The sequence below is a fragment of the Giraffa tippelskirchi genome, chromosome 7 (assembly GCF_054371585.1).
Source record: "Giraffa tippelskirchi isolate mGirTip1 chromosome 7, T2T-mGirTip1v1.2.pri, whole genome shotgun sequence".
NCBI lineage: Eukaryota > Metazoa > Chordata > Mammalia > Artiodactyla > Giraffidae > Giraffa > Giraffa tippelskirchi.
The window spans coordinates 85,443,678-85,470,585 of NC_137281.1; the positions used below are offsets into that span (position 1 = coordinate 85,443,678).

General features: G+C 42.6%; 1 protein-coding gene across 39 annotated transcripts; it reads right to left on the bottom strand.

The window, feature by feature from the left end:
• Window positions 1–330: 330 nt before the first annotated feature.
• PARP6 (poly(ADP-ribose) polymerase family member 6) lies at window positions 331–26,503 on the bottom strand. Of its 39 annotated transcripts, none has more exons than XR_014058546.1 (24): window positions 26,439–26,503; window positions 26,083–26,278; window positions 24,992–25,251; window positions 22,910–23,116; window positions 22,208–22,285; window positions 21,381–21,475; window positions 20,892–20,952; window positions 20,572–20,662; window positions 20,053–20,119; window positions 17,392–17,541; window positions 16,424–16,574; window positions 15,773–15,826; window positions 14,170–14,265; window positions 13,776–13,868; window positions 12,646–12,771; window positions 11,298–11,363; window positions 10,285–10,352; window positions 8,953–9,001; window positions 8,592–8,701; window positions 7,804–7,876; window positions 1,760–1,839; window positions 1,298–1,361; window positions 1,043–1,127; window positions 331–706 (listed from the first exon to the last, which is right to left on the bottom strand). XR_014058546.1 is itself a non-coding variant. In XM_081506264.1 (24 exons), exons 3-24 carry the CDS (start codon window positions 22,910–22,912, stop codon window positions 604–606), a joined length of 1,833 nt encoding a protein of 610 aa, XP_081362390.1. In that variant the 5' UTR covers window positions 22,913–23,116; window positions 24,992–25,248; window positions 26,439–26,503; the 3' UTR covers window positions 331–603. The 39 variants fall into 39 exon arrangements, 10 of the variants coding, with proteins under 10 accessions (XP_081362390.1, XP_081362387.1, XP_081362388.1 ...); XR_014058539.1 differs by having other exon boundaries at window positions 8,592–8,704; XR_014058533.1 differs by having other exon boundaries at window positions 16,364–16,574.
• Between the last annotated feature and the right edge of the window lie 405 nt (window positions 26,504–26,908).

Genomic DNA, 26,908 nt, shown 5'->3' on the forward strand with positions numbered 1-26,908 from the left:
AAGGATAGGTTTTGTGCAGAAAAGAGGTTCTAAAGATAGGAAATCTGAGCTACTGTGGCCTCAATGGTCCTTTTAAATCTTGAAGAAGAGTCACCAGTGGTATTCTGTATCATTCTCAGTTTGTGTCATATGCATGTTTCCTTTATCTAATCCATTGAATAAAATGTTGACAGATCTATAGGATACTATACTAGATAGACTGAGCTTTGACTCCATCCAACATAAATAGTCCCAGCCCCCGTGATGTTCCACTCTCCCCACCCCTACCCCCATTTGGGGGCTTGGGGCAGCAGGTGCTGGGCCAAGGCTAGTCAGACCACAGTGATCATATCCAGTCCACAGCACCTTCCATTTTATTGTTTTATTTACAAACAGGGTGAAGTCAACTGGGAAAATCGGGGTAAGGAGTCAGTCTGGGCCATCCAAATGTGGAGTGGTTCCTGGGTCAATCTCCACCATGAAGGCCGCCTCGTCTATCTTTTTCCTGCCCCTTGGTAATGGCCCCTTGATTCCTCAGGGCAGACTTGTCTGCTGCTCCTGAGCCCTTTTATGAGGGCAGATGGATCCTGGGGGAACAGGGGTGGTACGAGGGCTGGGGCCCCCTCAGTTTGTGTAAACCTGAGTTCCGATCACACGCATGATTTCCTTCTGTATCTTGGGGTCCTGAGTATTAATGTTGGCATCGCCCACCTGACCATCCTCATATCTGCCAAAGATAATGCAAACGTGAGCATAAGAGGGAGACCAATCCCAGAATAATGTCAACCCATGGACCTGCATTTAGGGGTGTGGCCATCCCATCCCAGAATCAAAACCATTTCTTGCTACTCTTTAGGGTGGAAGAGTTTATCTGGTTTCCTCTAAACAGACCTTGATTTATACCCATCCTCATCCTCCAAGGGGAAAGTCCCAGTTCCGGCTCTACTCAGGTAGCCAGGGACAAGTCTCCAATAACAGAAACAAGACTTTCCCAGTAGTCCGTATCATTGTGTGCTCACCCTCACTTCTCCAAGTAATTCCCAAGGTACCCTCCTAGACTTACACAAAGAAGAACCGTGTGCAGACATGGTCGGACACAGGGCACACCCAGATGTTCCCATGCTTCTGGAGGTCCTTAGATGTAATCACTGGGAAGAGAAGGGCCAGAAGTTATAGGTATAATGCTTGAGTCAGAGAGTCCAGGCAGGGAGGGGAAGATAAGATGCTTCAACATCACCCTTGGCGGATCATGTGCTGAAGTGGCACCAGAAATAAAAGTTGGGCACCTACAAAAACAGGGACTGGGTGAGCTACCTACCTTCACAAAGTGCTATACAGTTTAGATTCCGACTCTGCAGGAACCTTGACTGAATGGATCGGGTCTAGAAGAGGAGAAAAGAGCCAGGTAGATGGGTTACAGCTTTCCCTAGAGAGCTGAGTTAACCGGTAGTGGTTAGGGGGCTGGGGATTGGGATATCCTGGGCTGCCAGCCACCTCCCAAAATTTCTGATTTTCATAATCAGTCTGGATGAGTCCAAGCTTCCATCTTTACATTTTCATGTCATTGGATTTAATAAACTCAGTCTCTGTTCTCATACTCATGACTGAAGCCACAAATGACTCTGGAAATGGGTTCCTCTTAGAACGTATCTGATTCCTTGAAATGATCTATAAGCCACCCACCCCCATCACTACCAATATTTCCCCATCCATCTCTGTAGCCTAAACTTATCCAAGAGGAAGTGTCCTGCCTCAGTGGAACAAGAGCAACTAATAATACCTGGGGGATGGTATTCATTCTGTTGTATCTCTGGACGAGCTCATCTTTGGAGGGCATCCTGTGCTGTCCTTTTCCCATTCCTGTCACAAAAAAACAAACCAGTTCATTCACCCATTCCTTCATCAAATATTTACTGAAGTGCCTACTATGTGCCAGGCACTGGAGCTAGAGACACTTGGTGACACAGCAGTGAATAAAGCAAACAGTATATCTGCCCTCACAGAATTTAGCCTGATGGAGATTATAGGAAAGGAACAAATAATCATGACACAGCATGGTAGGGGTTATGATGGGGAAAATACAGAGTACTGAGTGAGCCAAAGGATGGGAACTAGCCTAGCCCACAGGTGTGAAGAGGGCTTCCTGGTGACAGCTAGGCTAAGAACTATAGAATTAGGAAGAGTTAGCTAAACAAAGAGGAAGGAAGTGTTCTAGGCTGAGATAACAGGATACGAAAGGCCTGGAAGAAAGACAGAGTAGTGTACCTTAGTTTGTATGGAGCATAGTCAATGGCAGAGAAGTGATGAGAGATGATGGGGAAGAGGTAAGCTAGGATAAGATCAAGCAGGCCTTGTAGGCCATGTTAAGGCAACTGGAGTTTATCCTGAGAACATCAGGTAATCACTGATGGATTATAAGATAGGGAGTAAGAGGTGAAATGAGCAAGGAATGAGGGGCCTAGGAGAGTGGTGACCAACATTTCAGGTCCAATGCCAGGCTGAGTAAAATGAGTGGAAAGAAAGCAAGCAGAGCAAGTCAGATCTGCTCCAGTTTCAAAGTTACATAAAAAGCTCTGACGAGAGTCATTCAGACTAAAGGGAGAAAGCAGAACAGGTAACTGATGAATAATTTTCCACAGGTAACCACAATGGCAACTACCCTGAAAAGTCCTGCTTCCTTCAGAAAGTCTTCCCAGACTTGAGGAAGAGATGCCAATTTACTTGCTTTCACCTTATCTAAATCCATAAATCCTCCACCATCCTTAACCCTCACTGAATAGCCCTGTTTATAACATTTAGAGACTCACTCTGGACTCTTCCTATTTAGATATGAAACAGTGCTTGTGTGCCCCTATTCCCAATTCTTTCTGTCCCATGATTAGGACTCCAGTCTCTGTATTCAGCTTTATCACAGGCCCAGCCTTATCACAGGCCCAGCCTTATCACAGTAAGGGGTGAGTCTGTGTATGTGTGTAGGAGACCATGAGACCAGAGAGGGAGATGAAGATGGGAAATGATGCTATCACTACAGACCAGAAGCAGGGGCCCTTTTCTCATCAGTCCACCCTGGCACTTTCTATTATGACTAATTCCATTCTGCTGCAAGTCTTGGTTTTGTGGTAGCCATGGTATAGAAGCAGGGATGATAACCACTGGACTGACATTCTTCACTACTCAGGCTGTCAATTCATCATGCACTCACACTGAAGCCCCATGACAGATTTGTGGCTTGAATAAAAGTTAAGGCAACAAGAACCTCAAGATTTGAACTGCCAATTTCTTTCTCCTATAGGAATCCCCACCATCCTCTGTTTCCAACTTCTTCATTAGCCTTAGCTAGGTTTAACTCTGCATCCAAACATGATAACCTTCTCAGCATGGGTATTTCAGTGCATGGTTCTGAATAAAATTCCCATTTAGGTTCTACCCCAGAGGTTGAGAGACAATCTGATTTCTGTGGCTGGTCTTAGAGATGGCCCTTATGATATAATCCAAATCTTGTTCCATCCCAATCCTGCTGTATACTGCCCTGACTGTAATAACCCCAATCATCTTGTCTCAGTTTCCTGAGGCCAGACACAGAGAACCTAGAGGCCAGAATACTCCCTGGTTGCTTGGTGTCCAGAGTATATACTTGTGACAAGTTTCTAAACACGACTAAACAAACAGATGGAGCTTACCATCTTCTTTCCCACTCTCCCTCATTTTAACCTGCACACTATGGCCAAGTCTTAGAGGCTCCGCTAGTCAAATGGATGCTCTCTATTTACAATGACCCCTAAGAAGGCACCTGGATACCCTGAGGAAAAATACAGAAAACTAGAGCAGAAAAGGAAAGAAGGAAACATACAAAGAAGACAGAGTTAGTTATATGCTAGACTAACTAAAATAAGTCAGATATTTACACACATCCCATCCAGAGTTAGAGACTCACATATCCATGGGGTCCTCAGAAAATCAGTTATTCAAGCAAAGCCTGCCCTGTCAGTCCAATATAATGATAAGAACACTGGCCTAAAGGTCAGGAAAACTGGATTCCACTCGTAACTCTGCTAGTTAGATCCATGTGAGCCAAGAAAGTCATTTGACTTTTCTGTGTATCTGCTTTATCTGAAAAGTAGTAAGAGATTGAACACAATGACCTATACCTACAATAGAAAAACATGGTATTTTGTATCTATAATCAAATCAACCTTTGGAGGGAGAAGGATGGTGCCATATGATGTTTTTACGTAATCGATAAATGAAGAAAGTTAAGTCAATAGAGATTTCTAGCTCCATCTGATAACTAAAGGTATCCAGGCACTCAGTAGTAAACAAAGGCCAATGGGAGAGGGGAATAGGGAGAAAACAGACAACAAAAAAGAATTCTGTGGCCACCAGAAGCCAGGAGACTCACTATTTAGAATAAGGGATTAATCTGAGATAAGCTTAGGCTGGGACAAAGATAAAAATTGTATCTAGACAAAGCCAAAAGACTACCCCAATCCCACCCCCACTCTGGACTCCAGGCACACAGAATAAGATTCACTCACGCATTCAATAAATATTCACTGGGCACCTACCCTTTGTGGATTACTCATAGACAAACTATCATTTGTTTAATAGGACAATGAACTAAGAACAGACGTATGAACTAAAATATTATCAGTGACTTACATCTAAGTGCTCCTAACCCTATCCCAATATCTGCCTCCACTTGGGAGATACCCACTATTTTGAAATTTAGGTTGTTATTTTTTTTCTTTTCCCTTTAATCACACACACACATAGCTAAGTAATTTTACTTTTGAGCAATATAAAAAAGGCATCATATAGTAGTCCTTAGCCTTGCCTTTTTTTTTTCAACCATTATTTACTTAACATTTTTTCCATGTTGCTGAATGCCACTGTTGGTTCACTGTCATTGCTGAATAATAATCTATTGTGAGAATAGATTATGATGTATTTATCCATTCTCATGATGAGTATGAGTTTTTTTCTAAGATTTGCTGTTGCAACAATACTATGGGTGCACAATATTCAGAAAATACAATACTTTGGGTGCACATATTCAGAAATGAAAATGCTTGGTTGCCAGGATATTTCTCAAGCTTTATGAAATGTAACACCAAACTGTTTTCCAAAGTGGTTGTACCAATTTATATTCCATAAGCAATAAAAGAGATCCTGCTGATCTACAACCTCTGGTACAATCAGAGGTATTACTGGATTTTTTAATTCTTGCCAATCCACATAGGTGCTAAATGGTATGTCATTTTGGTCTTGCCTTTACTTCCTTGATTAATAGAGGCTGAGTAGCTGCTCATATTTTTGGTCACTTCTTCAGTGACTTGCCTGTGTTATTTGCCTATTTTTTTTATTGGGTTGTCTTTTTCTTATCTGCAAGAATTTACAATGCACTTTTATTACTAATCTTTTGTAGTTATATGTGTTGCAAATGTCTTCTCCTAGTTTGTAAGCTGCCTTTTTATTTTAAGGTGTATTCTGATGAACAGAAGCTTATAATTTTAATAAAATCAAATTTACTGATCTTTTATGATTTGTAATTCCATCTTTTTGTATTCTCTGGATGATTCTATTTAAGATTGGTATAATTTGTTCTTTGAAAGTGTGACTTAAGATCCACTTGTAAAATTACCTGGATTTGGCAAGGTTTTTGTTTTGTTGTGAAAAATTTTAAGCTACTATTTCAATGTTTTTTATGTTAGAGCTATTCAGGTTTTCTATATCTTCTTGAATCAGTTTTGTTAAGTTATATTTTTCTAGGGATTTATCCATCTTGACAAAGTTTTCAAATCATTTGCACAAAGTTGACAGAATTCTATCAGCTTTTAAAATTTTGGGACTTCCCTGTCAGTTCAGTGGTTAAAACTCTGGGCTTCCCATACTGGAAATGCAGGCTTGATCCCTGGTCAGGGAACTAAGATTCCACATGCCATGTGGTGCAGCCAAAAAAATAATAATAGTAATAAAAAGTAAAAATAAATAAAACTTTGCTATATCTATAGTTGTGTTCCCTTTTTTATTCATATTATTTAATGCTGCTCTTTTTCTTCTTAATCAATCTACCCAGGTTTATCTGTTTTGTTAGTTCTTTCAAAGAACCATCTTTTGGTTTTTGGGGGGCCTGTCTATTGTACCTGTTCTTCTTTCAATAATTTTGATTCTTATTATATTATCTCCTTTCTTCTTCTTTGCTTGGTTTATTCTGTCATTAGAGACCTTTCTATTATAGTTCTATTATTCTGAAGCTAAGTGTTCTTATTTTTGTAACAGTTACATTAATGGAGAATACTAAATCTATAAAGAATCTAGCACTGGCCTCTTCATATGGTAGACATGCAACTATATGGTGGCTTTCTCTTATACAAAGACTATACAGAACCCGAACTATAAAAGACTGAGAAGAACTCAGATATAAACTTGAAACAATGAGAAAACTGAGTCAGATTTCTTTTCTGAGCTGGACAAAGTGGGACTCATCTCATAACTAGAATCTGGATGTGGCTCATACCTTATCTTTGGAATAAAATGCTTCCTCTTGCATTCAATGTGACTAATATAATAGTGTATAATTACAAACAGTTTAAATTTTAAAAGGTGGTTGACAGGGAGGAGAACCATGTTCCAGAAATGTAAGCCAGTGAAAGGGACTCAAGACTTCAAGTGCATTCATGTATCAACTCGCATCCACGTGTGCACAAACACAATCTGACAGGCTACTGTCAGCACCAACAATGTGCTCTCCGGAGAGCCTAGTCACCCCCAGCAACTCCTTAACCCACTCCTAGGGCTAAGGTCCCACAGTGAATGGCTTTATTCATGAAGAAGAGGATACCTACGAGAAAGGGAGGTAATTGGCCTCACCATACAAATAATCTAAATTCCTAATGAAAGAAAAAAGAGAAAGATTATGTATCTATCCATGACTGGGGAGAGAGCTGACACAGACCAAGTGTCCATGATGAAGAGGAGACAGCATAGGTTTATGTAGTCACAAAATGGATGCAATGTAAATAGAGTCAATGTGGCCAAAGATTATTTCTTACCTGAGTATCCAAAGGAAATACTGGAGATGGGGCTCAGGTAGATGCCTTTGCCATAGGCTGCTCCATGCAGCTTGCAGGGAAACACCAGGATGAGCAATATGAGCCTGGGCCCTCCCATGGCTGTGTATTAGGCAGCCACAAGGCTTATCCAGCCCTCTGTCCCTCCATTTAATCTTCTCACTCATTCAGATAACTTTAGGCACCTACTCTTGAAAAGCTGATTAGCTGAAAAGTAGATGCAGGTTAACCCCTTTGCCTATGAAATACTAGATACTGATGCCTTGGAGAGTGGTAAGTGGCATAGCCACCGAGTCAGTCGCTCAGAATCCATGCTCCTGCCATAGGCATTGGTACATATGCAGATCCCTGCCCTCTAAAAATGAATACAGAACAGGCAGCCAGGAGGAGGAATAATAATCATTCCTTGGAGTCTTGCAGGACAAAGAAATAAGTCTCCTGTATCAACTCTGACTGAACAGTCACATATATTGAAAAGCTCTAACAGGTTCATTGATCACAGTGATTGCAATCAGCAATTTCTATTTCTGCCTACAGCTATATTCCCACTCCTAAAAACACAGCCTCAGGTCAAAACACAACCACCATATTCATTCTATACATATAGTTTCAACTTCCTCCCTAGGAAAGCCTCAGGGGAGGCTAGGTTTGAGGATGCTGAGGCAAACACAGTTGAATACTTTAGAGCAGACTTCCCCGAAACGAGTGGGGCAGGGAGAAGGTGGAGAGAAAGGGAAAAGGAGCACAGCCTCACCTGCAGTTTGGTGTAGGATGCATTGACCAGCCCATTGCGCAGGATCGAATGCCAGTTCTCAATGTGGGACCCACTGTAAGGCAGTGTAGAATACATGTCTCCTCATGGAATGAAGTTCCCAAGAAAATTCCAAGACTGCCACTCCCACCCATTCTCACACACACAGGACATGAAAATGGACACAGATAAAGCTAGCGATGGACATGCACATGGATATAGTTACAGGCATGCAAGATGTGTGTGTGTATGGCTAACCCTTACATCTTAATATCCAGGCTTATCTTCTCTTCCACGCTTCAAACAGTCCCATCCTAAATCCTCAACTGCCGGTTCAATATTTTCATTTGCCTATTATCCTGATATTTCAAATTAAACAAATTCATCTCAAACTCAATGAGTTTGATCCCAAATATGGCTTCCAATCATGACTTCACATCTCTTTTAAGTTACTCTTACTCTATTATTTTCTCTCTTCTCTCAAAATCAGGCATAAATTGCTCATTTTCTTCAAAGCAGTTTTCAAATCTATCCCTGCCAAGCTACCTTCAACCACATCTTTTTATATGTAAATGTCATTTCTCCTCAACTACATCCTAAGTAGCTTAAGATTAAAAACCATACCTTAAGTATCTTTATCCTCTACAGCACCTACCACAATAGCATTTAATATGTTGACTGACTGGTTGATGGACATAGGTCATACAAACTCCTATTCCTCAAGTGAACTTGCCCCATCCCCCTTTTTTGCCTTAGCCAGCACCCAGCCCCAACCCTGCCCCACTCCTCACTGGAAGGCAAAGGTGCTGCCATAGAGCTTCTTGGCGGTCCGGAACCGAGCCTCCTTGGCAGGAGGGCTGCTCAGCAGGAGGAACTGGTGTGAGGTGTGCATGAACTTCAGCTGCTGCCCAGGGTGGGGGTGGGGTCAGGAAAACAGAGCAGAAATGGGAGATCAGGGAGGGAAAGGTTGGGGATAGGGAGCAAATTAGGCTTGTACTGACCCCAAATAAAGGAAATATGCATTGGCCCAAAGACTACTGTTGATGGACAAGTCTAACCAGGCAGGTCTAGGACCAATGTGATTAGCTGGTTTGGAGCCTCTCCTTGCCCCTCACTAGAAATTTAGAGCTTAGACAGAGAATGGTCACTTACCCTGCTGAGAGGTAGTTTGACAATGTGCGACCTGTTGCTAGAGATGATCCTAGGATAAAACAGAGAAAAAAACAAAAAGGACAGAATAAACACGTGGTTAGGCCATTCTAAACAAAGCAGCAGCCTTGCTCTGCCCCTTGGAGAATACAAGGATTCCAGGGTTGTTTGAACTGTGAGCCCAGGACATTATCGGATATTCCTGTGGGTGCTAATGTTTGTGTATAAAAATGTAAAAGAAGTTACTGACCAGAGACCAGTTAGTTACTGGGTTAACAACAGATAAAAGAAAGAGAGGGGTGGGACGTGGGCTGCTACATCCAGGGAGAGAAAAGTAAAGAACAAAAAGAAGAGCATAAGAGGTCAGCTACCAAAGAAAATTAGAGAGGTGGTTCTGTGTTAGGATGGTGACAACTTACATTTGGGATTTAGAAACTTAGCTCTGGGGCTCAGGAGCCAGCCTGTCTGAGCCCAGAGGAAGGCTGAAGGCTCTCAGAGATGGGGGGAATGGACAGTTACTGTCTGAGCTGCAGAAAAAAACAGAAAAACTAGAACGCACTTCCTGAGAATTCAGGGACATACAGGCCTGTATGTAGGCTGAACTCAAGAGTACAGAAGAGAACAAAGGCATAAGCCACTGAAGAATCAGCAAGGGGGCAGTATTTCTTTTAGTGGTCATCTGGTTGTTTGTGTGTTTCACTCATATACCTGTAATGCCATCCTGAATGGTCTATGCCTGGTCATTCCTCATGCTAAGAGGGAGCATGGTGCACTGAAAAAGTACTAATATCAAAGGCTGACCTGACAGAGCAAAACAGGCTGGAAAGGGAAGGCTATGCCAAGAAGAGAGAACAGAAATCAAGGTCAGGGAGGGAGAGCAGGGGGTGGAGGGAAGTAGAAAGGAGATACAAGATCAGAACCTTTGCTCAGAGAAGGGAGCAGTAATAGTGCTTCAAGGCTCTGGACAGTCAACACCAACAGGGAAGGCCTTGAGATAGAGAAAGGGAGTAAAAAGAGAGAGACCTCTCTGCAGCATAGAAAATCTGATTGAAATGAAGTGTTAATTTCTACAGGCAAGCAGCACTCAAAAACCTACTGGCAAACAAGAAACACTAAAGAGAACTTGAAACATTGTATTAGAACTTGTGGGTTCTTTGTTGGATCCCAGTTCTTAGCCAAGCCAGATATATCAATAAAACCCCAAGAAAAAGCAGCCATAATATCTATAATCTTAGGAACAATGCTGAAACCACCTCTAAAGGAAGGTATAGGCTCCACGTCTGATACTATGCCCCATTCCCCCAACTGCTGAAGGATGAACCATTCTACTCATACCACTGTAGGAGAGGATGGGCCAGGGGATCCAGCTTGTCCATCTGCTTCTTGATTTCCAGATATGAGCCCTGTAAGACAAAGGCCGTAAGGTTATCTCCCAGAAGAGGTGGTAGCCCTCCCACTTTCCACAGACTATCAGGGCCCAGGGCAAGGTAGGCACTGAAGACCACACCAAACCAAGAGGAGATGGGGGTTCCCACCCTCAAGGACCCGTCAGGCTGGGACGACTCATAAATAAATATGAAAATGACTGAAGATGCTTACAAAACAACATGCAGGTGGGTCTCCCTCATTTTATGCAATTCCTACAGCCCTAAAAAGTTGATTATAAATCAAAAAAAATAAATAAGTAAATAAAATCAATGTCCCAGAAAGATCAGGCTAAGGAATCCTGTGGTAAAACTACATAAAACACAGAGTTCTTCTGACAAGTAAATCATCCCTCCTAGGTGTATGTTATGTGTTAATCTGAACTGTGATATATAGGATTTGCTGAGAAGAGGCCCACCTGTAAATGTGAGTACAAATGAATGTCTATTCATGCAGAGATTGCAGACGAGGGGTGGGGAAGTCTGGTGAGGGACAGCCTTGAGTCAAAGGATGGTCACTGCTCCATGTGGCTGCCCCACCCCTAGAAGGATAGAAGATGCAGGCCCCTGGGTCTAGTTCCTTACCTCCAAGCCCCCCTCCTCACCCTCCCAACCCTGGACAGAAGTCCTTCCCTAACTTCTCTAGTGCCCTAAGAATTACAGAAAAAAAACATTAAATAAGAACAACTTGTGAAGGAATTAGCAGCAAAGGTAAAGGTTGAGAGAGACATAAGGAGTGAGAAATAGGAGTAACAGAGCTAACAAACCAGAGAACAAAGACTAGGAAAGCTGAAGAGGGAAAACTAAAGAGAATACAGCGAGGAATTTGAATAGCATCTCTAAATCTTCACTCCACTCCAATGACTTTTAAACAGAATAGGGCACTTGAGTGGGCAGGCAGGGGACAGGCAGAGGACAGAATACCTGGGTCATCTCCCGGATGGACATCACACTATCCAGAGCTTTCTGCAGTCGCTCATAATTCTTCTTCTGTGGGGAATCAACAGGAAAAGAAGAACCAGGTGAAGAAATGTGGAAGAGAGAAAGATGTGATGAAAAAGAGGGCCACATGTACAAAAGAAATCTAGGCCCCAGGGAAACAGCATAGTATGTCATGAAAAGAACACAGACTTAATGCCAAAAAGTTCTAGAATCATGTGATAGTTCTCTTTTACCAGCTGAGAGTAATAGGGGTAAGTTACTTAACCTCTTAGAACCTCAGTATCCATGTATGTAAGTAAAGATAAAAATCCTCACTACCCTCATACGGTTAGTTATTTAAACTGAAGATTAAATAACATGTAAAGAATCTGATACAGTGCCTGACACACAGAAATGAGCAACTGTGAAGCACTGTGCTGGGCACATGTGATGGTTATTTCAACAACTGTCAACTGTGTCCATTTGGGAAATGAAGTGCCCAAACATTTAACTGAACATTGTTCTAGGCATGTATGTGAAGGTATTTCTAGATGAAATTAACCTTTGAATGGCAGACTGAGTAAAAGAGACTGCCATCCCTATTCAGGTGGCTCATCTAATCAGTTGAAGGCCTGAATAGAACAAAATAGCTGAGTAAGAGGGAACTCCCTCTGGCCTGACTGCTGGGACATTGGTCTTTTCCTGCATTCAGACTAGAATTGAAAAATCAGCTCTTCAATCTCGAGTTTGCTGGCTTTTGGACTGGAACTTACATCAGCTCTCCTGAATTTCCAGTTTGCCCACTACTCAGCCTGCTACTTCTCAGCCTTCATAATCACAGAAGCCAACTCCTTCCAGTAAATTTCTTTCTCTATATATCTCCTATTGTTCTGTTTCTCTGGAGAACACTAAGTATTACAATATTTTATATACATTATGTCTCATTTTTATAATAATAAATATTATCTGCTTTTTACAGATCAAGAAATTGAGGTTCAGAAAGGTTAAGTGATCTGACTAACACCATCCAGCTAGGGAGCAGCAGAACCTGAAATGGAATCAAGGTCTGTCTGGCTTCTAAGTCTGTATTATTACAACGTAACTAATATTAATTTGTCTCCCTGTCTTCTGAGAAACTCAGAAGTTAACCTTATATTATTAGTTATGTTTAGTTACTTATTCACTAAACAGTTAAATCTTAGGGTTCAAGAGTTCCCAAGAAACAAGTGTGCCATTTCTTCTGTCCCCTTATTCCAAGTTGCTGTGTACACTAGAATGACAGCCTATAGTCTCCCACTATCTTTCACCATTTCTGTTCTTTAGTCCTGACTTTCTTCCCAAGCAACTATACCTTAGGGTTAAAGGCCAGAGTCTTGGGATCAGTGGGGTCCACCACAGAGGGATAAGGCTCAAAGATGATGCTCTTTCTAGGGGACTCCAAAGCTGCCCTACACATGGCAACCAGCAGATCCACCACCTTAGGAGAAAGGAAAGAAAGGGGACAAAAGCTAAACGATTTCACAGGGCTGGGAGTTGCACAGTATCCAGCATGGGTCTACCTTCTGGAGGTGCTCGGTATTTCTCTTTTTAAAAGCAAATATGAGGGACAGACTGAGAGTTTTGGATTAGCAGATGTGAGCTATTATGTATAAAATGAATAAATAACAAGGTCTTACTGTATAGTACAAGGAACTATACTCAATATCCTGTGATAAACCATAATGGAAAAGAGTATGAAAAAGAATGTACATATAACAGAATCATTTTGCTGTGTAGCAGAAATGAAAACATTATAAAGTCAACTATATTTCAATACAGTAAATTTAAAAACCACAAATGTTTTGATTTTTTTATTAGAAAAATACAAGCTTATCATAAAAATTCAAGAACAATGTTTTTAAAAGAATACTTAAAGGAAGATAAAAACCATCCCCTTGCCCCCAAATCTCATTCTTCACATTAACTACTGCAAAGTTTGATGTATATTTTTCCAGATATTTTTCCTAAAGAAATTGTTATTTTATTATATAGGCAAATTTTAAAGAATTATACATATTGTTATATTTTCTTATTTATATATGTTATAATTCTCTATCCATAAATAATAGCTGTATAGTATTTCTACTGTAAGAACAAACCATCATTTCTTTAACTGGACCTTGTACAGATGGGCTTGTACCTATTTTTTCTTTTTTCAACTATTATAAACAATACTAGGGAATTCCCCAGCAATCCAGCAGTTAGAGGACCCTGAGCTTTCACTCCCTAGGGCATTAGTTTGATCCCTGGTCAGGGAACTAAAATATCCCACAAGCCATGTGGCACAGCCAAAACTTAAATAAAATATTTAAAAAAACCCACTACAGTGAACATCCTTACATAGGAAAGCATTTCTGGAGATTAAATTCCAAGCAGTGAAACTGCTGTGATTCCCAGCCATAAATGATCCCAATTCCCCAGCAGCTCTTCCATCCCCCATACCTCTGCTCCAGTGGCCACCTCCTCTGCAGCTCCGGACATGACTCCCAACGTGTAGAAGGAGAAAACGCACAGTTCACGAGTACAGACGGCTGGCTGAATGGACATATTAAAGAGATGATGGTGGCAGGAGGTGTGCAATAAGGTGTCACAGGGCAAGAGGAACAATTCTGACCTCAGACAACTCTAGACTGATATTCACATATCCTCATCTTTCCAAACAGGACTGCTGAGACTTGTTTTCAGAGAAAAACTATTATTTCCAGAGTTTCAGGGAGTATGGACAGAATTCTACCTTTAGCACAGATCCAAGAAGAAAGGAAAAACGGAGAGATGAGGAACTAATGGGCCTTAGCTAAGGGTGTAAGAAAGAGGGTCACAGAATAGAGGTGTATACCTTGAGCATGGACCCATTCTGGAAGACATGCTGCTCATCACATACAACACAGTACTCATTCAATGTTGGGATTCTCTGCTCTGCATATTTCATGATCTGGGGAGAGAGGAGATTCTATTAAGTCTTTTTTTGGAAGTCAAGACCCAGATATAGGAAACAATCTGAACTTCCTTTCTATTACTCTCCTACCTCCCAGCCCTGTGCCTAAGGTAGACTCTATTCTTGGGTCCTACACTTAATTAAATCGATGGCCTAACTCTGGAAGACTATATATTATAATGAAAATAAGACCAGCCATGGTAGAAGAACTGGGTTAAGAGTCCCCCTTCTACTACTTAACACCATATATAACTTGGGGCAAGTTAACTTGAGCTTTGGTTTCTTCATTTACAAAATGGACATTACTCACTTTACAAAAGTACTGAAATTAAAGAGATGATTTCTGTAAGAGTATTTTATAAACAGTAAGAAGCACTAATCAAACTATTAATATTATTTGCAGTAATTAGATTGTCCCCATGTGACAAGTGAGTTGAGTATTCAGTCCATGATCAGATGGCAGCGGGGGTGGGAGGTGGGGTGGGGGTAGTGCTGAGAAGCCATGTTTAACTACCTAGAACAATCAGCCTGTAAAATGATCAAGAGCACAAATAAAACTCTGCTGGGAAGAAAGCACAAATTCAGATCTCATGCAGCAATATCCTAAAGTATGTTTTACACAATCTGTCTTAAAAGGCTTTCACAATCACATAACACTGTGTAAATCAAATTGTTCCCATTTCACAAACTTTCGAGATCGTAAATGGACATGCAAGGGCTTTTGTTCATTCATTTAACACAGATTTTTTGAATGCCTACTATGTCCCTAGCTCACTGAAACATATCCTTTATTATTCAATAACATAAAAGACTATCCTCTCAAACCCTATAGTCCAACAGGGGAAATATGGTATGTATACAAATTAATTACAATTCAAGGCAGCATATAGTACCTGACACATTAGTGCTATATAAAACAAAAAGTATCAAAAGAATTCAGTGAGAAACACATTTCCATCTAATACATTTCAAGTAATAGAGAAGATTTTATGAAAAAGTTGGCATCTGAGACTTGATTACAATAGGCAGATATAGTGAGGAATTCCAGTAGAGGGAATGACAAAAACAAAGATATTGAAGATGCAAAAGTGAAACCATGTCAGGAAAATAAAGAGGTTTTAAAAAGAAGCAAATGACCAGTAGCAGCTAAGCACTGAAAGTTTGTGAGGAAAAGCAAAGCCCACTTGAGCAAGGATGTGGGGGATTATAAGAAAATCAGTGTCAATTCTCTTATCTTGGCACCAGTGCACTTAAAATTTGCAGTGCATCATTTGGCACTTGATCATAAGTGGTATATAAGCGTTGTCGTCCCAATAATGCTCTAAGCTTCTTGAGGGTGGGAACTAGGCCTTTTCTCCTATTCACACAACATTCAGTATAGTTCTGGGAGCAGAGCAATTAAGGAAATGTTTGCTAACTGACTGACGAGTTGAGAGATGTTAAGGGATCAGATGGGTCAGAAAACAGTGGAAAGGCTTTGGAATGAAGCCTTGGACTTGATTACCTGGACAAGGAATCCATATTCCAGAGTGGGGATGTTCTTGCAGTGACCACTGACCTGATGAGAGTAAAAAAAAAAACATAAGGCTTCATGAACCTCCTGGGAAGCTGGTGACTAGAAACACCTCACTCATGCCCATTACCTAAAATTATCCTGAAGTAGCTAAAACCTAGCTCTGATCAGTCTAAGCACTCCTCAAGCTGCAGAGAAGACCTTTAGACATTTTTGGCAAAGGCTCTTAATACAGGCTCACCTATCCTTAACCCTTTTCAAGGTAGAGGTAAGACGTTTGTAAAGTAGCTGACTACCAAGTCCTAACCACAACCTAACAAAATTAAACATAACATCTCCCTGGGATGCCCAACCCCAGACTCTGCTCCATGACATACTATCAGAGAAGCTTGCTCTAGACCATGTAGGTATAAATTCGCAACTATTAAAATATGTGTTATATTCTATTGATTCATGATTCATGCCCAGATTTGGTTTATGATGCCTGGACAACCAGACTCCCACCCCATTTTGAGAAGCTGTATTCCTTCACTTCCCCTCCCACCCTCTGACACCAAGTCAAACCCCTCCTCAGCCATGTACCAAAGGAGAGGTCCGTGCTGGGGGAGGGAGGCCCATGTGCTGGGGACACAGGAGACCTGCCTGGGGGCTGGGAGGGTAGCCAAACACCTCCACCTTGGGGTTTTTCATGGTGCAGGAGATGGAACGGTTCATGAGACGTCCAACTCGAAGGTCTGGTACACCCAGTTTGCCTTTCAGCATGGAGTCCTGTATGATAGGGAAACTGGGAGACCTGAACAGAGAGCAAAGAGAAGTGATGAAACTGAGGATTCGGTATGAGCCCTAGAAGCCTGGAGGGACTTCCCTGGTGGTCCAGCGGATAAGACTCTGCAGGGGGGCCTGCATTCGATCCCTGGTCAGGGAACTAAGATCCCATATGCCACACCACACAGCAAGGTCAAAAAAAAAACAACCCCTATCCAAGGAAAGTTCCACTGGATCAAACTGTCAAAACAAATAGATCACTACACGTCAGGTTTTATGTCATTAAAGCCTAGGTCATTCTCTACAGCATCTAGGCCAGCTAAGGAATGATACCTTGGAAAGGATACCTGTTTCACTTGCTCAGTGTGTGTGTGTGTTGTCTGTATTAATATATATGTGATTAAACTACTAGGTAAGAAATAGTTGGAACCCAAAGAGCCTACTGTCTGACTATCCATCAATACTGGTACCTGGAAAACTACAAATCTGGGTTTGTATTTCCCTTTGGGAAGATCAGAAGGCACAGAGTGCGGGGGAAAGGAGAATGAAAGTCTGGGATCAAAGAATGAAGTAATATTTGTTTCAAGAATCCAGGTAATAAATTGCCCTTTCATAAGAGCAAGGGGCTGGGGCCTATTAGCTCTGCCTCTGTCTCCTTAGGATAGGAAATAAGGGTGAGGGTCAAAGAAAGCAAAGATGGAGAAATTAGTATATATTTCTCCAAACAGACACCATGCACTAGCTACTATATTTTACATAAAGGACAAGGTATGACTCCTGCATCAGGAGTAGAAGGGAAGAGATCAACATGATTAGAGACAACCAGCTCGTGGAGAAACACTTACTTGGGGATGGGTGAGAAGATGCTGAGGCCGGCTCGGAACTTCTTGATGGTACCACTTGCCTTGAACCAGCTGTGCCGCTTCTCCTGCTGGGTCTTTAAAAAATCGTTGCTGAGATGTTTCCATTGTTGGGATGTAAACATACCCAGGATTCTAAAGAATCACAGAGGAAGAGACTTAGAAAGCTCAAGCAGGGGAATCCCAGGTCAAGAAATAGGACTATGAAAGTCAACTAATCTAAAATTCAGGCTTAGGGACTGCAAAGCTAGTTGGTTTAGGGAACTGTGTGTGTCTCAAAATCCCTCTGATATAATCTTAGCACATGGATATGTGCTATTCTAAAGTACCTCTTGACCTGGGTAAATTCCCACTCCCTTACCTAGTCTAATGGACCAGAAAAATTCTTAGATGCTTTGCCTTTACAGGAAGATCTCAAACGTGAGTCTTCAAAGGCTGTGAATTTGGCAATTTATTGCCAAGAAGAGCTATACTGAAAGTGAAACATAAGTGGTGGAATAGAGTGAGTACTACCCTTGGCCTTGTGAATAGTGAAGAAAAGGACAAGAAACCTGAAGGGTACTGATACTGTTAGGCAAAACATTACAACCCCAAATTTATGGTTTCCAACTTGACTAGTCTTAGTTCTTTCACTTGTCCTTGATCAATTCTCTCTAGTATTACTCTATTATTCTAAATCCTTATCACCTTCTTTAAGCTCCTAACTTTACCTACAACTGATATTCTTTCTTCTCAACAGAGAAAACTGAACTCATCAGATATCATCTTCCATGATTTTACAATCTTACTACAAAATCTATTTCCACTTCCACCCTCACTTTGATCCCTCCATCCTCTGGAGACAAGCTGACCCTCCTCTTAAGGATCAATTGCTCTAGCTGTACTCTAGATCTCAGCCCCTCTGCAGGGACTTTGATCTGGCAATTATTCCCCTTTCCTGTCAGTTCCTTTCCCCACATCTACAAAAGTTCCAAGTTTCTTTATTTCAACCTAGCTACCTCCTAATCCTCATCCAAATTTCTTAATCCGTATTTAATTGTTTTTACTTTGTGGCCAATCATTCACTTCTCCAGAACACTTATTATATTCTGGTTCTACCTTCACCATTTCACTACAACTCATTCACTTCTCCAGAACACTTAGTATATTCTGGTTCTACCTTCACCATTTCACTACAACTGCTCTCACCTTGATGGTAAATCCAACCGAAACTCCTAGTTCTCCTCTTACTCATCCTCTCTGGCATCTGGCCCTCCCTGTAGAAATGTTCCTCCTTGCCTTCTCTGACACTGTTCTCTTCCCATCCTTCTCCAAGCTCTCTATCCTACCTTCAGTGTTTCTTCTTTCTCTACCTATTCTTGGCATTTTTTTCTGGGTTAAAGGGTGTTCTGCCCTTGACTTTATTTTCTTCTCATTCTATCTAGCTCTCCTTTGACATTCTCATATTCTACACTGGATGCAATTCTCACCTGTACACTGCAATCTATCTTCAACCTGTCCCTTTCCTGTAAGTATCAAATCTACGTATCTCTCTATTGAGCAGCTCTACTGAATATCCCAAAGTTACCTTTAAACAACATATTTAAAACAGAACTATCTATCTTCATCCCACAAACTTGTTCCTCTTCTTAAATTCCTATTTAAATGAGTGGTATTACAATTTACCCAGACATCTAGGTTGGAAACCTAAGAGTAATATTCCTCTATTCCTTGGCTCTTATCATATACAACATAACCAAATCAGCCTTCGAGTCTTACTGACTTTAAACATTGCAAATCTTTCTAGTATATCTCTCATCTGTAAACATATCTACAGTCATACTTTGGCTCATCATCTCACGTATGAACATCATTTGTAGAACAAATGCCTCCTACTAAAATAGTTCTAGTCTCTTGTCATACTCCTTCTATCTATGCTGCACAATGCTACCAGAATGTTTTTTTAATTATTAAATCTGACCATATCCTTTCCTTGCCTAAAACCTTTCAAAGCTCCCACTGCCTACAAAATAAAAGCAGAAGATCCTTTCTGATTTTACACTTCCTACACACATTGCCTCATGTGACTGTCCTTGCAAATGTTATTTACTCTCAGAGTCTGTTTACATGGACAACTTTTATCCATCCCTAAAAACCATTAATCATCTCCCTTTCATATTTCATTCATCTACCTGCCACCAGACTGACTTACACCTTCCTGTGTTCTTTCTAAACTTTACATTTTCACTTGTATTAGAACAAGTATACGCTGGACTATATTTAGAACTTGACTGAGTGCACTTCTCTTTGTATACCAAATACTTATTTAGCAAAGTGCTCAATACATTTAGTAAACTAAACCTGTCCAAAATTCTAGGGCTTCACTCTGAGGAAGTGTGATGAGCATAACTTTAATTCCAGGGTTGTGTTTTCCTTTAAAGGCTAAGTACTGATGAGTCTCACCTCTCACCTCCAGGAATCCTCAAGGGCACATACCCCAGAAACACAAGCTCCCCCACCTAAAAATAAACTGGACTCCCCAAATTTACTTTAGTCATTCTTGGGCACATGTCAGAAATACACTTTTGGAAAGAAACATTCAAGAGTCTGCCTGTCCTATCTCTCTTTCCCTCAAATGTTCATAACCAGAAAGATCAAAGTTCTTACTTTTTCAACTGAAGACCCAGCCCAAATCCTTCCTTATTTGATGGCTGGAAAACCTCAATTGATGGTTCTGCAAAGAGAAGAAAAAGCTCCTACTACATATATGTGTCTATCCTTCTGGTAGTCCAAAGCCCCAGTTCAGTGGATTAACTTCCTCAGATTTCAGCACTCTAAACAATGATGATGGAAAACAAAAACCTCTGAGGCAGAAGGTAGATTCTGGGAACGGTCTGACCAATTTCAAATATCCTCAACTTTTATAAGGAAGCTGAGGAGAAGGGGAAGAATAAATAATATTGAGGAACTAGAGAAAACAATTTCATTAACCAAGAAAGTCTTTAAGGCATGACTATTAGGTGATAGGGAATGAAGACAACAATGAGAGAAGACTGAAAATCACCTACCAATGGCCTTCAGATTACACCAAAAGGCTTTGTTCCTAGTTTTTCTCTACCTCAGTTAACTTAGAATGTTGGATTAGACTAGTTACAGCACGCAGATGCACAAAGTCACTGCCTTTACCCGGTCCATCAAGGTACTGGGAGAGAGAAAACCGCAGCCTCAACACAATAGGTTCTGTCCGGAGGACCTTCCAGGCTGTAGAAACTTCCTCCTACAAGAGTAAGGGGAATAGTTTCTAGTTCAGCATCAGAGAGAAATGGACTTTGACATTTTCGCTATATGACACACACATGCATGCAGTACTGTCTGCTGATAGTCTAGAGGTAGGCATGAAGTACACGTGCTTCAAACACAGCACTTGGGAACAAGACTCCCGGCCTATGTGGCAAAACCCACAGGCTAGACTAGACCTGTTGTTGGCAGGTACTAGCATCACTTACATCAAGGAAGCTGATGTTGATGTGGAGGTCAATGTCCACGTCATCGATAGTTCCATATTCTCTATAGAGATACAGGTGATCACATGTGAGACTCATTAAGGGAGAAAGAAGGGAACAGAAATTGAAGTGGAAAGAGAAGTGAGCCTGGGGATAAGGGAGAGGGAAGGGTGGAAGGAGGCTCTGTACTTAGCTATAGCCACTTTTACAGTCAAAGCCTTTGCCAGGCCACAAGCCCTTCTTACCCCAAAAGTGAAACTTCAGCCTAGAGGATGTAGGATAAGAGGGAACTTCTAAGAAAAGTGGTTATACTTTCCTAATTGCTCCTGTCAGCCTACCTTAAATATTCTGAGAAACTCTCACCATCATTAAGCTCAAAACTTATGAAAGTCCACAGACCCCACCATCACACCATAAAGAAAAAACCTCTACCTTTTAGCAACTCACAAAGAAGTGGCTGAGCCCCCTGCCATCCCTGAAGTAGAGTCCCACCTGATGGATACAGAGTTCTCACTGTAGATCTCCTTCACAGCTTCAATGTCTGCATCAAGCTGTGGGTGCCGATATAGGTCAGCTGCACAGCTTCCCTGAGTCAGCAGCAAAAATGGTGGAGAGGGGAAGAGAGAGAGGAAAACAGAATATGAAGAAACATCAGGAACAGGGAAATCAAACTATAGCAACACATAGAAGCAAACGCTGCTTTATAAAGGGGTTCTTGGTGGTGGCCCTAGCTGGGGACTTCACTGACAGACAAGTCACCCCCCATCAGCACTCTAGGAGGTTTCAGTAGACCAACTGCGGGTTCTGCTTAAGGAGTTCACATCCTTAAGTCTCAGCTTCTCTCAACCTTGACCAGGACTCTTTAGGTATCCCTCCTGTGAGAACTCAGAACAGGCTGAAGAGTACAGAATTTAACTCAGATTGGTTCTGTCTGCAGCATCCAACATTTCTGCTCAGGATCATGCCCTGGGCAGTGACAGTACTGAACAATCACTGGTAGAAGAATCTTAAAAAATTTGACCCTAATGAATGAAATGACCCCTGCTGGCTAGTGAGGGAACAGTCAGAAAATCATTGTTTTCAATTAAGAACCTATGGCTAACTAAACTCCATGCACAGACGGTGTAGTTTATACTAGAAAAGATACGAGTTCCAGGCAAGAGCAAAAATATGAGATCAGCTCTGACCAAATAATCCTCAGATCACACTGACACTGTACCTTCATCTCTGCTCCAAAATAATCTCTTTCACTCCTGACATATCCAGAGGAAAGTATACATTTAGACCATCCAACACGGGTTTAAGGGCTGTAATCTCACCTGAACTCCATAGAGAAACTCCTCTGATTCATTGTCTCCCTCCGAATCATCATCATTCCAGAACTGGCCTTTGATGTCCTGATGATGAAAAACAAGAAATAGGGGTGCCTGGTATCTCATGGAACAGAGTGGGGTTAAGACAGGAAACAGATTTTCACAAATGAGAGATCCCTTGGGATAGAATAACTGAGGCCCCAATCCCTTTGCTGCCTTCCCCTGACCCTTTGGGGACATCTCAGTCTTTTCCCGAATCTGGTCATATCCATGGTCTAGCACTGACTTGCTGGCACAGAGGAAAACAATAGGGAATTTTAGCCTGCTTAGGTATTGGGTATGATGATTGAAGCTCTAGTAGCCAGTGGGGGAGGCATGCAGAAGACTTCAGTATCAAGGTTGATTCTCAGGCATATCTAAGTTCTAGTACAAGCTAGCCTCTTCTGGATCATTACCCAAGGTGGCTCTCAAGCACACCTTGCTCTTTTGTCTCCTAACTTCCTTTCTATCCCTTCAAGTATTTAACTCTTCCCTTCCTTCCCAAGAAAATTCCCTATACACACACCAAGTAATACTGTTTCCATGCCCCATCTCCTTCCTTTAACTTCAAGTAGCCACCCTATCTTCCAAAAGGGAGCGGAGAGGGAAGGTGAGGTCTGCAACCTGTTTCATCTACCCCCTGGACAAAGGTGGGCAGTGAATTCTCACCATTGGGTCAGTGGGTAACACACACTCCTAGGTCAGTGCTAGGCAGCACCCCTCCATACCACCAGTTGAACCCAGGCCAACAAGATGGGCATTTAGGAGGCCAAAAGAGGAGACAAGGGTTGGGAGGGAGGTGGCGATGTCAGGGGCTGACTGGAGATCTGCTGAGGAAGGCAGGATCTGCTGTTGTGGTGGTAACAAGTCACTGTCCTGCAGAAAGTAGACAACAATTGATCTCATCGTCACTTAACAGCTGGGTTGCGTGTACAAAAGCACACGTTTAGGGGTACACTGTTATCATACATATGTATGAACACTTGCACACAGAAACATACTTGCATGCATGTAGACACACTTACACACACAGTTCTTTAAAAAGAATGAACCATGAAAGCACTACATGAACATAAGACACTACTGTCCTCCAGTTGGAGAGCTCTGACTGAAGCAAGTCCCTGCTCTAGTTCACAACATTGTATCAACTCCTGAAGCCAAAATGATGATGGCAGGACCAGATGCTACGCTACTCAGTCAAGTCAGTTCATTTTAGAATATTCTTCATAGAGTCAACCACCATCAGCAGCAGACACTTTTTAAAAAATCTTTACCCCTAGTTATTTCTCCAAATTGAGTGTTTATCTCTTATTTAAAACCAGTATCCTTAGGAGCCTTTCTATAACAATCATAGCTAAGTTTAAAAGTCTCAACAACTCTGACCTAGACACAGTCTGAGTTGTCACAGCCAAAATAATGCCCTGGACTCCTCTTGGAACGTACTACCCTCCAACATGTAATGATGATCTGAAGAAATGCTCAGAAAAACACTAACTTCCAGCCCTTGTGCAAAATAAAAAACCACTGCTTCTTGGCTTTGAATTTATCAGTTTCATCCACTCCAACCTTAAACAGAGGTGTTCTTGATCTTTAACATGGTTCTCTTGCATCTTAGGTATCTAGATCAGTGGCTCTCAAGTAAGGTCTGTGAACTGGCAGCATCAATATGACCTGGGAACTTGTTTAAAATGTAAATTCTAAGATCCCCTATTGAGATCTACTGAATTAGAAACTCCATGGGTCTAGTAATCTGTTTCAACAACCCCTCCGAGTTATGCTGAGAACCACCATTCTAAATCCTTATGTGTTCCAAGGGCCTGTGGTCTGTTCCTCAGATACCAATGTAAACTTGTAACTAATCCAGTATGGAGACATAAAACACAATGCCAGGGAAAAGAGCATAGTAGTCCTTCAGCTGGCAGGGCTGCCTGACCCATCAAAAACAATATGCAAAAGGAAATTGCAACTAAAGTTCTTAGAGAAGAAATGGCCTGATATCTGAGACTTGCTTTAAAATACAACTCCAGCACAAAAGGCAGAAAGGGCATCAGGGTGGGGAACAGGTGAAAAAAACATGGCAAAGTGATGATTACTGATGAAGCTAAGTGATGAGTACATATGGATTCCTTATACTCTCTACTTTTGTGTATAGTTGGGAGATTTTCATTAAAAAAAAAAAACATCAGAGACTACCCTTGGAAGGGCTCTCCCTAAAAAGTTAACTATAAATAAGAACAGGAAGATTATCACTAAGACTCCATAAATGCCTATTTGCTGTTCTTCAAACATATCAAGCATATTCCCACCTCGGAGCCTTTGTCCCTGCTGGTCACCCTCCTCAGGATGCTATTCACCCAGATATCCACATGGCTTACTTCTTTACTCTTTCAGATCTCTGCTTGGAGGTCACCTTGACTATCCCATATAAAACAGCAAAACCCCAACATACAATATAGTAGCACTCTCCATCCCCCTTCCTTGCTTTAATTTTTTCCACAGCACTTACCACACTCTGATGTACAAAATGTTTGTTTGTTGTATTTATCTCCCACCAGAATGTAAGCTCTATGGTGGCAGAGGCTCTGACTCTTTTCATTGTCTATACTGTCAGTCCCTCAACACTTATTTACTGAATGAATGAACTGTCTGCTGGAGACCTAAGCCAAAGGGGAGATACATGCAAGAACTTAAACACAACTACACAGACAAAAGTCATACAAAAATAATTTTAAAAAGCAAGACTCCATTCACCTTCAACAGTAGCTGAGAACCAGAACATGAAAATCTGGGGGCTGGGTTTGTGAGATTTGAAAATAAACAGTCAGGTGCTGATCTGGATGATCACAGAGAAATAAAGAGGGAGGCACTAATGTCCAGCCTGGGGCGTCTTGGGCTGGGTGGTAGGATGATGGCAGCGTAGGCCAGAAGTACCAACTTTCACAAGCTCTCTGTCACTGTAGAAGTCAAGAAAACTTAGTCTCTCTCCAAGGGTTGTTGCTGCTTGGTTTCTGCTGTTATCATAAGGAGAAAAAGATAATTCAGAGGGTATTTCTCCTGTCCAGGGAAAAGACAATTCAGAGACTACCATCTTTTTCAACCTAGGCTGCTTCGGTGAAAGGGACTCCCACCTTCAACTCTCAAGGCTCATTCCTCTGAGAGATGGAGAAAGGGTTTAAATGATGAAGAGTGGCAAAAGGGGAATACTGGGAAGTTATCTAATTCACAGAATTACATTTTAAACTGGAATAAGCTGGAAAGATAGTCTTTTTCAAAGCTTTCACCTTACATATAAAAAAAAGTCAGGGGTAGAGAGGTCAAGCAGCTTGCTTAGGTTCAGGCAAGTGGAACTGGGACTTAAGCACATTTGATAGGTTCCACTCACATCCACTCTTCCTGTGATATGGTCACAAGCAATAAAGGGAGTTGCTAATGAATTAAATAAGAAAAACCTTTCTAACGTATCTAAATGAGGTAAAGAAGGGAATGTTTCAAGAAAAAAACCCAGGCCAAATATAGACTGTGTGAAGAGTGCCCAGAGAAGGGTGTCTGTCAGTCACTGCCTCGGACGACAGCAGAAAACGGAATTTGCACGGGAACTGGCCATATGTAATTAAGCCTCAAGTCCGGATCACAAAAGTCGTGGTCTTCTCGGTGTGACAACTTTACATCCAGTCAAAGAAGCCTCCGATCTCAATGTTTAAACTCTGGATGTGACTCCCACCCTTCTGGTCCTGGGCAAGGAGGTTACTCCGCTCTACAGCAAGTGCTTCCTCCTGGAAAGCCTAGGCCACGGAACAAAGAGCGCGGCGGCGAACTCATGGACCTAACGCTATCCCGGGTACCTGGCGGAGGGACAGGCCGGGGCGAGCCCCCGAACACTGGCTGCCACCGTACTTCCAGAACAGGCCGTGAGGCCTCCCTTGGGGGGAGCAGATAGACCTCTTCTCCGTTTTCCTCTGGAGACCCCCAACACCTGCCTCCCTGGAAAGAAGCTTTGTGCCCGATCTGTGTCGCTAGCCACCCGGCCTTGAGCGATGCCTGTAAAGCCCAGGAGGGCACCTCAGAGCCACCCGGTCCAAGCCCCTCACTTCATCCACCCCGGCCGAGGAGAGGCGGGCCCCGCACCCTTTCCGCGGCCCGGCCGCCCCGCCCGGTCCCGGTGGCAGCCGCCCCACAGGCCGGCCTCGCGAGTACTCACGGCGACCCCGGGCCGCGCACGGCCGCCGCCGAGGGGACGAGCGGCCCGGGACGCCCCGCGGGGGCGGAGCTGCAGGCCAAGGGGCGGGGGCCGGGCCGGGCGGGCGAGGTCGCGCGCCCCAACGCCTCGTCGTTCCGTCACGGCAGCGCTGAGCCACTTTGCGCACGCTCGCGCGGCTGCACTGTGGCCACGTGGCCCGCTCGGAACCAACTGCCAAGCAGCCTACCTCTGGGCGCGCCCCCGCCCCCGACTCCAGGCTTGGGGCGCCTGCTCAATGGCCGCTGGTTGGGAGGTGGTGCGCAGCGGATGATGGCGCCTGCGCCGTGGGTCGCGCCCGGTGCGAGCAGAAACAAGAGGCTCCCCACGGGTCCGCGGAGGGCCCTCTAAACAAGACGTTGGGCGTTTGGCGCCTCCTGTGGTTGGGAGGACGGAGCAGGGAACGCAATCCCGGCTCTTCCTTGGAGCCAGCG

Coding starts and splice junctions, on each gene's coding strand:
- PARP6 (XM_081506255.1), bottom strand. Junction 15,827..16,363: donor CAGCACGGACCTCTCCTTTG/GTACATGGCTGA, acceptor TACTCTCATCAG/GTCAGTGGTCACTGCAAGAA. Junction 9,002..10,284: donor GCCCATCCTCTCCTACAGTG/GTATGAGTAGAA, acceptor GTTTTATCCTAG/GATCATCTCTAGCAACAGGT.